The 13836-nt window shown below is 35.7% G+C and overlaps 1 protein-coding gene across 1 annotated transcript in view; it reads left to right on the plus strand.

The window, feature by feature from the left end:
• SYNE1 (spectrin repeat containing nuclear envelope protein 1) overlaps window positions 1-13836 on the plus strand; it is a 311148-nt gene that overhangs the window by 130585 nt on the left and 166727 nt on the right. Inside the window, exons 41-49 of the mRNA XM_075087908.1 lie at window positions 1930-2080; window positions 3736-3894; window positions 4658-4840; window positions 6683-6784; window positions 8555-8758; window positions 9674-9881; window positions 10610-10722; window positions 11408-11613; window positions 12603-12758. Of these exons, the coding sequence (XP_074944009.1) occupies window positions 1930-2080; window positions 3736-3894; window positions 4658-4840; window positions 6683-6784; window positions 8555-8758; window positions 9674-9881; window positions 10610-10722; window positions 11408-11613; window positions 12603-12758 (1482 nt within the window). The remainder of the gene's footprint in view (window positions 1-1929; window positions 2081-3735; window positions 3895-4657; window positions 4841-6682; window positions 6785-8554; window positions 8759-9673; window positions 9882-10609; window positions 10723-11407; window positions 11614-12602; window positions 12759-13836) is intronic.

Below are 13836 nucleotides of genomic sequence, written 5' to 3' on the forward strand. Positions count from 1 at the left end.
TCTAGCATGTATTTTTCTTATCTATTGGATATGTGTTTCTGACAACCCTATATTCAGCGGTCCTAAATCATTCTTAGATTTAAATCCTTCTGTCTGCCCAAGGGACCAGGCTTATAACAACCTTTAGTGTATAACCAGTGATATAAGAAGTTTGTATATCAATGAAAGTTAATAAAGATATAAACTAAAGAAACTAAAGAAAGTTTCATCTTACCATTTTCTTTGTCTGAACTCCCTCTTTGTCATCCTTAAAGAATACTTCTTCAACTGTTCTTTTTTAAATTTGCATGGTAAAATTAAGTGCTAGATTCATTCAGTACTACATCATCCTCAGTGGACATAAATTTTGTCTAAGTGCAGAAGCAAACCAGTTCTAAGCCTGGCTGATACTTTAATGGACATATGCAATCTGGTGATCCCTGTGTGACTGGTGGGTTGGTGTACTGGAATGATGGTTCAAAAAAAACTTCATTTGTGTTGAAAAATGATTTTTTTTCCCCTTTGGTTTGTATAGTGTACTCATTCTACTTTCTTGACTGACACCATCTAGATATTTGTAAATGTGTTGCCCCTTAACCAGACCTGTGTATTATTTCCCTCTTGAAAATATGCACAGCTGCATGAATTGCATTTCTGGTGTTTTTTTTTTCCAGCTGAATTCAGTCTGGTTTTCTAGTGCATTTTTAAAAGATAAATCTGAACTAAGTGGAAGGAGAGTTTTGTTTGAAAATGTCCATCATTCCTTTTTCTTCAGCACTGCTGCTAATTTGTATTTCATGTTGCATGTTGTTGCAACCCATTTTTCATACCTCTAGAATTCCTTAATAAAGTAAACCCATTCATTTCTGCATACATGTGCCAGAAGCTAGGCAGTACCAGCCTGGTAGTGAAGAAAATGTAAAATAGCTGTCCCTGCCTTAGAGATGCGTTATTGAGGGTAAGCGAGTTGTCGAGTTTTCACATACTGGGGTAGTTGTTGCCATCGTTACACCTAAACCTGAAAGATACTCAGATGCCTCCTGATTCCTTTCTAACATAAAAATAATGTTGATTTTTGTTTAAATTATTAATTTAATTTTAATTATTTTGAACTGTTTTCTCTCTCATATAGATGCAATTTTAGACCCTTCTGAACCTGATTATTTTGGACAGCTCTTTGGAGCATTCAGAGAAAAGCCAGCTCCTAAAGCAATTACCTCCCTTTCTCAGCAATGTCATGTTTCCCAAATTCCTTTCATTGCAAACACTGTTCTGCAACTAAACATATCCAAAGTATTAGTCTTCTTTCCCTCTCTTCAGTATGAACACCAGGAATGAACTGAATAGGTTTTTTACTTCGGTCCATTGCCTGAGCAGAAATAGGGTTTTCTGGAGTGGAAGTGGAAAAAAAATTTTAGGCCCAATCATAGCAGCAGGTAATTCTGTTCTCAGCAGAACGACAGGTAGGTTAAATGTAGTGTTTTAGACCCAAAAGCATGCATCTGACAATTGGAGGAAAAAATAGTCAGACTTCTCTTGCATTGCTTTAGTCTTTACTTCTGCTTCTTTTTACCCCAAAAAATACTCCATGTTAAAGAAATGAGTTTAAAAAATGCGCTGCGAGTGCCAGCATCATTAGAGTGTGGTTTCCAGTCAGTAAGATGCTAAACTTAGGAAGTGAGAAGTTTGAATTCCGGTTTCAGTCTTTCTTTTGCTCAAGTCAGTTGCTTCGATATCAGGTGGTGATTCATTTACTGTCTCTTCAGTGAAATGTTTCGTGATTATGGACCCACAGTGATTTGTAAAACCTAAATATTAGTATTTCCTTGGCTGCACAAAGCATATTTAGCACTGCATCCTGATTTTCCTATGGTGAATCGCTACGTCACATTCTCTTTCCTTCAGAAACATGAAAGCAAATGGTGCTAATACAGTCTTTTCACATTACAGAAAGGAGCAGTCCTGCATTCTTATTGATCTGATGAAGGAATATCAGAGCTTGAAGTCAACAGTAGTGAAAGTCATAGACAGTGCTGACAGTGCTTCAGTGATCAAGTCGATTTGGAAGGATCATGAAGATGTCAGGCGAACTTTAGCAAAGGTAATTACATAATTTTTATTTGAGGGATTTAAATGATCTTTGATTTACATGGATTTTTCCTGTTTGAAAGGTGCCCTTGAGATGTGTTTAAAGTTCCTTGAACGTACGGTCAAATCTTGTCACACTGACATTCAGGGTTTAAATTGTACTGATTCTGATAAGGAAAGAATATAGTCCTTTCAGCATTTTGGTGAGATCCATCAATGTGCATTTGATTGTTGCTATTTATAATTTTAACACCTGGAAATGCAAAATGTTAATTTATATGGAAAGCATAAGCTGTCTGCTCTTTATATAAAATACCTTGAGAATATATTCCTATCATAGTATGAGAAGGTATTTCCAGTCAACATACTTCAGTATTTTTCCACGTTGGGTAATTTTTTGAATGGCTACAAGTCAACAAAAGAAAACATACTGCATCTATTCTTGATGTGTGCAATTCTTATGTCTGTCTCTTTCCCTAAGATGCCTCATTCCATGGGGTACAATGTTGATAGTGGCCATTGAGCAGAGAGAAGGAATTTGGATCCCTGCATTCCATTCATTTCACTGGACTGTACTCCGAAAATTCCAAATACTGCTATCCATCAGCCTGTCAGGAAAAAGAGTTCTGAGTTAAATTCTTTCCATTCATTTGGAGGGTAATTTCATTTGGAAGCCTATTGAGCTCTTCATTAAAAATTCTTCAGTCAGATCTGTATAAACAACTTCATTCTAAACTGTGCATATGTAAGGCCTGTTTTTAATAGACGTTTTAACTAGAACTGAAAGCCAGAACTGAGCTTATCAGTCTAACAAAGAAACACATGTAACTTCCATGTGATTCCTCTCCTTAATGTGAGCCTTGGTCTGTGGAGAATTCCCTGCTACAGCAGTGGCCACACCTAGGCCTGAAGGAGTGGGAGCCCAATATTTTGCACAACTCATACCATAATAAGGTATGCATGGCCACATGGCAATACTGCATCCACGTTAGTAGTTTATCTCTAATGTTGACCTGTAATACTTGTTAAAGAAAAAACTATGAGATGCTGACTGTGATCCTTTCTCAGTATGTTGTCACCTCTTCAGTGACGGTGTTTTAAAGATTTCCTTATGCCTACAACTGCAAACTTAGTAGCCCTGAAGGTTTTGTCTAATTCCTTTCCGAACACATTCGTACTTTTGTTTTCCAGAGTATCTAGGCGTGATGGGTTTTACAATTCTAAATTTTGTTTGCAACACCCTCTGTAATTCCCTGTTGTAATTCCTGCTGTAATTCCAGAACTGATTTTAGATACCAGTTAATCAACGATGGGTTCTTAGTATTCAATTTTAGACATGTAGAATCTGAAGAATAAAAAGAATAATAATAACAAAATTTGCCTTAAGTCCTGAAGACAGTTGGTTACCAACTGGAGAAAAGTCAGAATTTATTATTCCTACTTGCGTGCTTTATTTATAAGAACAATGACACTATTTGATAATGCTCATGAGAAAACAATGTCAGTTGCTCTGTATTTTGTGGCATAGTTAAATATTAGATGGTATGCTGTATAAGAATTATCAAATGCGTAACATATACCACAAGGCTAGGGATGGGTGCGTGGAGAACTGGATTTTTCTTTCTTTCTTCAAGGCTTCATTAAACAAGCAAATATTTATGTCCACAGCATGAAGCCGCCAAGAATGATCTGAGTGATAAACAAAAAGACCTGGATACTTTCACCAGTAAAGGAAAACATTTGTTAGCAGAACTGAAAAGAGTACATAACTGCGACTCCACTGCGGTAAAAACAGATATGAACTGTACAGTGGACAAATGGCTAGATGTAAGAATCTGGTGTTTATATGCTGAATACAGTTTTTATGTTGGGCTAAGGTTACTAGTATTAGTATTTTATTAGGATCTTAGAGTGCAATTGATTAGTAAAGTTTACTTTTAGGTATAACTGAAAGGGTTAATCTTAGGGATTTGGCAGCCATTGTACGCACAAAGTTGTGACATCCCTTTGATATATCTAAAACGATGTTTTATAACAATGTATGAATGTTACTAGTAAAAAATTGCTCAGTGCACACTTGTGAGTATAAATTTGGATTGGATTCTCACCTAACGTATGCCAGTATTACTTTATTAAAGTAAATTGGACTAAATAAATTAGGCAGTAAATTGTATTAAGCTACACCATAAAAGATGGGACTATGTTGAGAAAGACAACATTATAGCAGAAAAACATAATGTAAAAGCTAATATTTTACATTTTCGCATTTATACTGCTTTATTAGCAAACTCCTACATTACATAAAAGAGATAAATGTAGCTGGTTTTAAAGATAAAGTTTATTTGAACATAAAACTCTTTCCCAGTTAAAAATATACTGATTTTTAGAAGCATTCACATATGATTTTTGTTCATTTTATGATCTGGGTAACTAAATTGAAACTAGAATTCAGAACTGAGACCTAACTCTAAGAAAATTATTTCACCTAGGCTTAATTATTTCTGATGCATTTGTCTTACAACTGGCTGCAAAATACAGAAATCCAAAATTAATTTGTGAATGGCATTGATACATTCTCCTCTCCTAAAAGGTGTCTGAAAGAATTGAAGACAACATCAACCGGCTGAGCGTAAGCATGTCTCTATGGGATGACATCCTGAAAACTGGAGAAGAAATGGATGGATGGTGCAATAAGTGCATCTCTCAGCTGAGTGAAGGCATCAGCAACTTGAGTAACAGTCAAAGAATGGAGGTCCTTCTGAAAGACTTCCAGGTGCTTACCCATAAATCAGTGACAAAAATGTTCTGGACTGAAATCTCAAGTGATAAGGCTGTGCAGTTGCAGACTACCATGTCCCCTCTTCAAGCAGTGCTGCCACTAACCCAGTGGCTAGCTGACAGCATTCCCGTCCTTTTTTGAAGTTGTTTGCTTCTGACAGAAACAAGAACGCACATCCCTTACTAAATCTAAGCTCAATAGTTATTTTGGCTCTAGCAAACAATGTGTTCTTACAAGCACAAAAATTTCAAAAAGCACGGCATTGGACTGAACTCTCTTTCAGTAGAAAATGATGGAAATTTTAGACAACTTCAGCTGAAGTTAAGCAAAAAATGAGTAGTTTCTAAAATCTCATCTAAGGTAGATTCTCCAGACAATAAAAAATATATGCTGGACTGGAGGGCAAATTTGAATGTCAGGCTCTAACAATGATGATGTAAAATGCTGTCTTTCTTTTCTGGATACTTTCAAACTGTTTTAGAAATCTAGCCAGTGTTCAGGATGCATTTTGCCTCTACTGGCTTAAAATATACAGCAGATCAAACATAGAATGAGCCATATTCTATGCTAATTTGAAATAAATTATATCCTTAAGAAGATGCACAATAAAAATATACAAATAGTGTGATAGAATGTGAAATGGTGCTAAATCAGTATTTTGCTCAGGGCAAGCTTTATCTAATGTCTTTCTCATTAGCACAGCAATCAGACCGCCTGAATTCATCACTATTAAAACTGATTTGGAGGAAGAGCAGCCAGTGCCCAAACACAGGTGTGCCTGTTTCACAGGAGGGCCAGAACGGCAGAAGACATGAGCACTGTCTGTGCATTTGCAGTCACAGAATGCATAGTCCGTAATACGTTTTTTGCGGTTTCTTTTGCAAAGGCAAGAGGAAAGGCAACTCACCAGTTCACTGACAGAAGGGTCCTGCCATTTCATCAACCAGAAATAGACAAGCATGGACAGAAATAACCAGTGTACCTTTTGTACGGTCCATAGCAGTGGTCCCTTTCTTGATCAGTCACCTAATATTATATCCTCCACAGCACAAAATACCCCCTGAGGATCCTTCTAGGGCCACCTGAACTTCTACCATTCTGGACAGATGTTAAGTGCCGCAATTTAATCCTGAAATCCACTGTCCAATCTTTTAATTGGAGTGATCTGTTTGAATTTTTTAGAAAGGAAATTTTGGGTAATAGGGTACACACACCTATTACTTGCCTAATACTTCAGAACTACAATTATACAAATTATGGTTTTCCCTTTCATTTTGCTATTTTTTTTAATAAGTAGAATATTTCTTTATAACTTTGACCTATATGGCCACAATAAGTACAAGGTCCAGATATGTCAGTGCGTATATAGCAGCATTTTTTAATTTCCTTCTGAGGTTAGAATTTATTTCGGTGTCTAATTTTCTTCTGAGAGCTCGCTCCCTTGTAATAAAAACCAGAAAGCATATGTATTATATAATCTGAATGCCATTAAGTGGAACCTAACAACCACAATAGATTTTTCCAGTCAAACAAACAATGACATTCCCATCTTTATTCAGCCACTTTTAAGAAACTAAAGCTGTTAGGGCATTTTACATGCTAAAAATGTGTCTGCTTATTTTAATGGAGGGGAAATAAAAGTCTCTGAACTGAGTCTAAGAAAGAAAAAGAGACGGGAGATTTTGAGAGATTAAAACTAATAGAACAACAGTGTTTTCCCTCTGGTTGCTAAAATTTGTTTACATTTTCTTTCATTTTTTCAATTGATGAAGGATCCTTCTGAAGGTCTAAAACCTTGTAGTTTGGTATGAAACTTTGACCACATCTCTTTTACAGTCTGAAGTCAAGGATAAAGAACTGAAGTTGGAGCAGCTTAGTTCCAAAATTTCAGATCTCAAAGAACTGACCCACAGTCAAGAACCTCCTGCAGATCTCCAGGTAAAATAGAGTTACTGGTAATCACAGACTGTGCTCAGATGACTAAGAAACAACTCCTCATGAAATTTCTGTCTCTCCTGTACTGCCTTTTTCTTTCAAGGTGACAGATACAGCATTATATATAGGTATCATAACTATTCTTTGTTTATATTTCTTTAGTTAACTTTGCTTTTTTTCTGAAAAAATTATGCCATGAAGAAACTGAACATTAGAGTTGTAGAAGTATTTTTTACTGAATCGAAATAAATAGTTTATAAGCTAGCTCATCAGATGTAAGACAGATGATATTCTCTACACTACACAACATTAAGCCACATCATATGTGACTGCATACACAGTTTGCCTCTTTGAAAGATTTATAATGCAGTAAAATATGTTCACTTGCTTTATCAAACCAAAAATATTCTTTAGTGGACTGGAATTAGTGCCCTGAACTAGCTGTTACAAGAGAGGGGTAAAATATGAACACTAGAGGTGAGCTGTTGAACTTTTATTGTTGGCTAGGTCCTTATTGGGTATGTTCTAGGGCAGATGCAAAACCAGTGAATATTTTGGATGTTTGACTTCAAATAGAAATTGGTATGTAAGATTATTCACTTTCAATGTCAGAAGTTTTAAAAGATAAGTTGACTTCTGAGATTTCCACAGGGAAGGAAATATGTCGATAGATATTTATTTCACAACCATTTATCAGATTTTAACAGACTTAATATAACACTCAAGCCTCATCCATATTTTGGTGTGACCATACACATAAGCCTAAATTACCAATCAGATATGGTTCAAGAGCCCTAAAGTATAAACATGTGCAAATTATATGGAAGTGCTTGTGTTCTCCCAGTTTGTTTCCTTTATGTGAGAGGTTCAGAAAATTCAGGTTTAATCCTATGTTTTATAGTCAATATCTGTCCACTTACAGGGCAAAACTTAGAACAAATTATTTTGCAGAATATCACTGTTAACCAACACATACCTATTTCCAACTACTAAATATGATAAATACAATAAAAAATTTAAATCAATACAATAAAATAGTTGTAGTTGATAAATAAATGCAAATTTGAAAATAAAGCCTCACAAACTAAACATAAATCCCCAAATTATTTGCCAAATTATTCCCCAAATTATTCATATGCCACATAAGTGAACTACAGTATGATCAGAGCATATACTAATAACGTAAAAAAACTCTTCATAGAATTTTCAGTAATTGTTCATTTGTAAATATTACCCTATTATGACTGATGTGATTTACTTTGTATTAGTAATATGTGCACAGCTATCATCTACTATAATTTCATATATTGCTGTCTTTGGACAGGTTAATGGGCAATATTCTTATTTATGTTTGTATTGTTTTCAATGTTAATCTGCCTTACGCTGAGCTACTTTAAGCCTCAGTGCTCTTAAGTCTTACCAATTGATACTTCTTTTTATGGAGCTTGTTGTGTTTAGGTCATGCTCTGTATATATGGCAAATTAGTAAAGGAAAAAGATCAGCTGTTTAATTTTTCAGAAGTGGATAAAAAATTCAACAGTTTGCAATCCAGCTTTTTATAAGTTAGTATCACGTCTTTGGACTACTGTATATCTAAGACTTAATCCTGAATGGTTGACATTTTTTTATTTATGTAAGTATCTTCAGTTATGGATGTAAAAAGAGCAAAATGATTGTTGTGTGTCACTTTCCTACCTTCCATTTTTTCAATAAACATTCACCATAACAAATGTTTTATTTAAATGCTTTAATACATAACATTTTGCTTTTAGTTTATAGAATCAGATTTGAGGCAGAAGCTGGAACATGCAAAAGAAATGTCAGAGACAGCAAAAGAGACACTGAAAGATTTCAGTACTCAGAAGATGCAGTTACAGAAGTTTATTGACCGGATGACAGACTGGTTAACAAAAGTGGAAGAGACACTGTTGAGCTGCGCACATAACCTGGATCCTGAAGCTCTAAATAAAGTGAAGGTCAGTGCCGAAGAATATGAATATGCTTTTTCTTATGCAGTGATCTTTTTTATCAGTTTTGCTGAGCATTATACTCAATTTTAATTTGATAAAAAATGTATCTCCTGCATAGCTGCTAGAATATTAGCAAATAATACAGTGATACTTTTTAATGTTCCACCAATGAACAAAAGTTCTGATCTATTAACTTTATATGAACTGTTTAGAAAATTATAATTAATAATATGGACTTTGATGTAACAAGAACCAGTGTTGCTATATTGAACTCTTCAGTCATTCCTCCAGCATGTTTACTTGCAATATAACTTATGAACCTATAACTCATCACAGTAAAAGACCCTGAACTGAACTCAATTTTAACACAGACTTCTATCTCAGAAGTCCTCCTCAGTCCTCATAAGGAGCAATTCTTTTGTCTCCATCCTAGAGCTTTCTTGATTGCATACAAATATGCACATCATAATGTGACAAACCACATGGAGATTTTTTCAGCGTGAGCACATGTTAATGTTGATCTAGTAGCCAATTCAAATTTAATTTCAAACAAATGTTCCTCTCGAGTCAGATGAAAACTCCCTTTCACTCAGAAGTCCCACCAAATACCAGTGCCATATTGCATCTCACATGCACCTTCAGACTTTGCTGAAAATAACTATTGCTATTCAATACACCTTGAAGCTTGTTTATTTTTTAATAGAGTAGTAAACCGTGAGCAACAGCATTTTTCACATTTCTGTGATGGCTCTTCAGTTTCAAGGATTCGTCTCACTTGGAAAATTCAGGAAATGTGATCTAGTACTTGCGATAGACCATAGGAGGAAAGAGCACATGGGAGGAGCAAGAATGCTTGAGGAAAAGAGAGGGTTCTCTTGTTTCTTTACAAATGTCATATTTGTGTTGTAACTTCATTTTCAGGAAACACAAAAAGACCTTCAGCTTCAGCAGAGCAGCATTGAATCGACGCGTGAGAACCTCAATAGCCTGTGTCGCAAATACCATTCCGTAGAGCTGGAAACTCTTGGTGGCACTGTCACTTCATTAATAAAGAAGTATGAAGCTGTGAATCAGCTCTGCTCCCGAACACAAGCCAGCATGCAAGAGTCCTTGGAAAAACATTTCTTCCGTGAGTCTTCAGGCTTGTTAATATGAGCCGTTAGCCCACAGCCGTGAATCATTCTGGAGTCTGCCAGAGCTTCCAGTGATGTCACTTGCAATTACAGCTTTATTTTTGTATGGAGCCTTTCAAAAAGTCCTGTTACAAGATGTTCATTTGATAACTGCTACGAAACAAGGCATTTTGCAAAAACAGAGTTTAACTTTACACACATAATATGCATGGAAGGCAACCTCAGCTCCACCTTTCTTCACTTTTAGTACACATCTCTATTGCAAACATACACTTTGTGTATTTGCCATAAGGAGATGTATATAACCAAATGGAGGTGTTCATAATGTAAAAGTCCCTATCTGAAGTATTTCCTGGGCTCCCTGGATAGTCAGTGGAGAGAAGTAGGCAATTTTTAATGTTATATATTAAGATATTAATCTAGATATTATCTAACATTAAATTGGGACATATCATTGACTGAAAATGCCTGGGTTTTCCAATTGACGATAAAGGGGAGCCTAGTGTGTCTGTTCAAATTTGGATGTTCGCAGTGGAAACATCTAACTTTTTGTTGAATTGAATCCCACTCCCCAAGGTCATTGAAGGCCATGAGACTCATCCTGCCAGCTTTTACACACTGTTCCTGAGGGATAAAAGAATTGTGGAAGACAGCTGTATAGTATTGTGGATAATGCTGATTCTTTAAAAAATGTTCTTTTCTTTATACTTTTTTATTAAATAAGATTCTATGCAAGAATTCCAGGAATGGTTTTCTAGTGTGAAGGCTGCAGTAAAAGAATCATCTGACAGGTCTGGAGACAGCAAAGCCATAGAGGCAAAGCTACATGACTTGCAGGTATAGTGAACAAATTAAAAACAACAGTAATTAGCAATTTAACTATATGTGTCCAATTATATCTATAAAATAATTTGTAGATGCTGTTATATCTATTGGTTTTGTTTCCAAAAAGTAAATGCAAGAATGACTCAGGACAGCGCTATGTACTGTAAAGGGAATACAGTGGAAACTGTGTTCACTGTTTTGAGAGATCAGAATTTAATTTTTGGAAGGTTTATGTGTAACTAAAATATTGTTGTTTCTGATTTTTAATCTTTTTTCCCTTTTTTTTTTCCTTCTTTCTCCTTTTTCCTTTTCCTACTTTTTCTTACACTACTGTGTATTTAATCTTTCAGAATAACACTGATATGGCAAAGCTTATCTGTGTAGATTTTGATGGGACAGAACACAAATAGCAGACACCTACTGCAAACAGCCCTAATTCCTGAAATGTATAATATCTTCAGGACATGACTAAACTATCCAGAGAAAGACAGGACTACCTTGGGACCAAACAGGAAAACTGAGCTCTGTGAATTGTAGCACCACTTAATAAAATTTTATTTGAACTATCCGCTTAGAATTTTTTCCATAGCTAGACATGGCTCTCGTCTTGGGGAAATCTGACCACTTCTAATAGAAATGTTGCTTATCTTTAGTCATTAAATCTTGCATATTTAAACTGTATTCTTTCATTACACAGAGTGTTCTGGAATCCGTTAGTGAGGGGCAGAACAAGTTAGAGGCTGCCTGCAAGGAAGGAGAAAGTTTATATGCTTGCTTACCCAAACCAGTTGTGAGCCACATTCAGGAGCAAATAGCAAAGTCTAAACAGAACTTCCAGGAATTCCTCGACAAGTGTCTGAATGATAAGAAGGCCCTGGAAACTTGTGCCTCACACCTGGGAAGGTGAGTGATAGGCTGCAGAAATACAGGGCACAATTTGAAATTATTTCCAGTTATTCTAGTCCTGTTTGCTTTTTTCTTTGGAAATATATAAGAGAAAATGAAGTTCTCTGCTAAAAACAGGCAACAGGTCTTGCTCCACGGGTCTTGATTTGGTTAAAGAATGGAAGGTCAGGATTATATAGGCAGAAGATCTATGTAGCTCATGCAATCCCAAATCAGCAGTTCGGATCTCAGTAAAATAAATACAGTGTCCTGGAAGGAAAAGGTGTGATGAATTTTCAAGTTCTGCCCTGGGGTTTGAAGATAGTATGCTTTTTACACAGCATGCATCTATCCTGTCCCATTCCAGATGAACATATTTCCTAAGGAGCTAATAAGAAAACACTCTTAAATTATTACTTAGGGCTGGAATTTTGGGAGTTCAAATATTTTTAGGTGTAACTAGATTCAAATATCTTGCTAATTGAAAGCGAAGTTAGTGTAGCAGTAATGGGTAAAACAGCAAGAGCAAGATGAGATGGTGTGCCTTCATGTAAGGAAAAGGTTTTCAAATTGAGGGCCAGAACTCATTTTGCTGTGTTCTGAGCGCTCCAAATTCCAGTTACGTTCAGTTGGAGAAATTTTTCAATTACAACACACATCAGGTGTTGTAAGTGTCAATACTGAGGAAAAGCCCATTTTTGCCCATTTTTTAATCTTTATTGAATCTAGTAATAAATAAAAGGACTGTCACTTTAAATTTTGGAAGCTTCTTTTTTCAGTGTAGTTCCCATGATTTTGTTGGACATTTTTAGACAGTTGCTGAATATTTTTAGATTAGTAGTCACTGTGGAATTATGTTTTGTATACAACTCTTATTTTCGAAGCATGAAATTGATGCCTAGTTTTATCTTCCTAGTCTTATGGATATTGAAAGAACTGAGTTAACTTCTCACTAACTTTACTCCACCTGAGAAATATTTTTAAGGGAGTATTTATCTGTTTTGTAGCTTTGAAGATCAGTACAAGAAACTTGGCTTGTGGATACATGATATGGAAGAAAGAATAAGCACAGAAGCACTAGGAGAGAGCAAACAGCTTATTCCTGAGAAGAAAAAGGAGGTGCAGAAAGTGGAAAAGTTCCTGGAAGAGTTACTGAATTCAAGGTAGGATGAAATACATTTCCTAAAATACTCTCACTTTTTTCTCTGCTAAATCAACAGTGAAACTAAACTGTTGGGGTGGTGTTTGTGAAAGACAGAGAAAGGTGTTGCAACATACTCTGTGAAAAGAGGCTGAACCCAGATACTTCCAGTTTTAAGGAAACTGGAATTTGAAGCCAACTCCAAAATTTGATGTTGATACATTCCTCATTAAGAAAAGCTTATCCTACTTCATTAATAAATGGAAACTGAAAAATATAATCTTAAAAAAATAAATCTTAAAAATATTGTTTGTAAAAGGAATAGTAAAAATTACACTTATCAATACATCCATTTTAACATTTTCTTTCTGTCCTGCAACACACAGATCCATCCAGGCTAGCAGAATCCACTTTCCCATACAGCTGACTTTACGAAAGAGCTCAAATAACATCCACATTGGCCGTGAAATCTTTCTAGAATTCAGACTTAGCCAATAGATGATGAAGTAATTGTCTTTTTTAGTACACTGTGGTTTTTAAAATTCTTTTTTTCATTATTAGGTTGGTGAAGATAGAACAGAAATAGTAGTCAGTTGTTCAAGCCTCACAGCATGCTAAAAGGAAGCACCCAGTCTCTACCTATCCCCTTGAAACTGATGCAAGACACTTCGGTCTGATGTAAATTCCCTGTAATCACAGGGTATCAGGAATCCAGCAGATTGAGATTAATTGAGGTTGTATAAATCCAGAGTTTTAATCGCTTTTACTGACCCTCATATGGAACCCCAGAGTCAGTGTCTAATCCTGGACAAATCGCCTGACCTTTCCCTCCTGCCTTCCTACCTGTCAGAGACTATAAACTTCTCAGAGGCTTCGACAGGTACAAAAAGGTAGCAGTTCATCTGGAACTGGAAAGTCTGACAGCCGCAAAGAAAATTAAGTTAGCTTTTAATTCCAATGTGCAACACAAAGGTTTCAGCGTGATCATTTTGAGCACCAAAATCTGCAATATATGACAATGTACACAAGTAAAGATATTAAGCAATACACTCTGCTTATGTTTCCTTTCAGTCTCTCTCAGCTAATTTTTCTGTTAACTA

The sequence above is a fragment of the Phalacrocorax aristotelis genome, chromosome 3 (assembly GCF_949628215.1).
Source record: "Phalacrocorax aristotelis chromosome 3, bGulAri2.1, whole genome shotgun sequence".
NCBI lineage: Eukaryota > Metazoa > Chordata > Aves > Suliformes > Phalacrocoracidae > Phalacrocorax > Phalacrocorax aristotelis.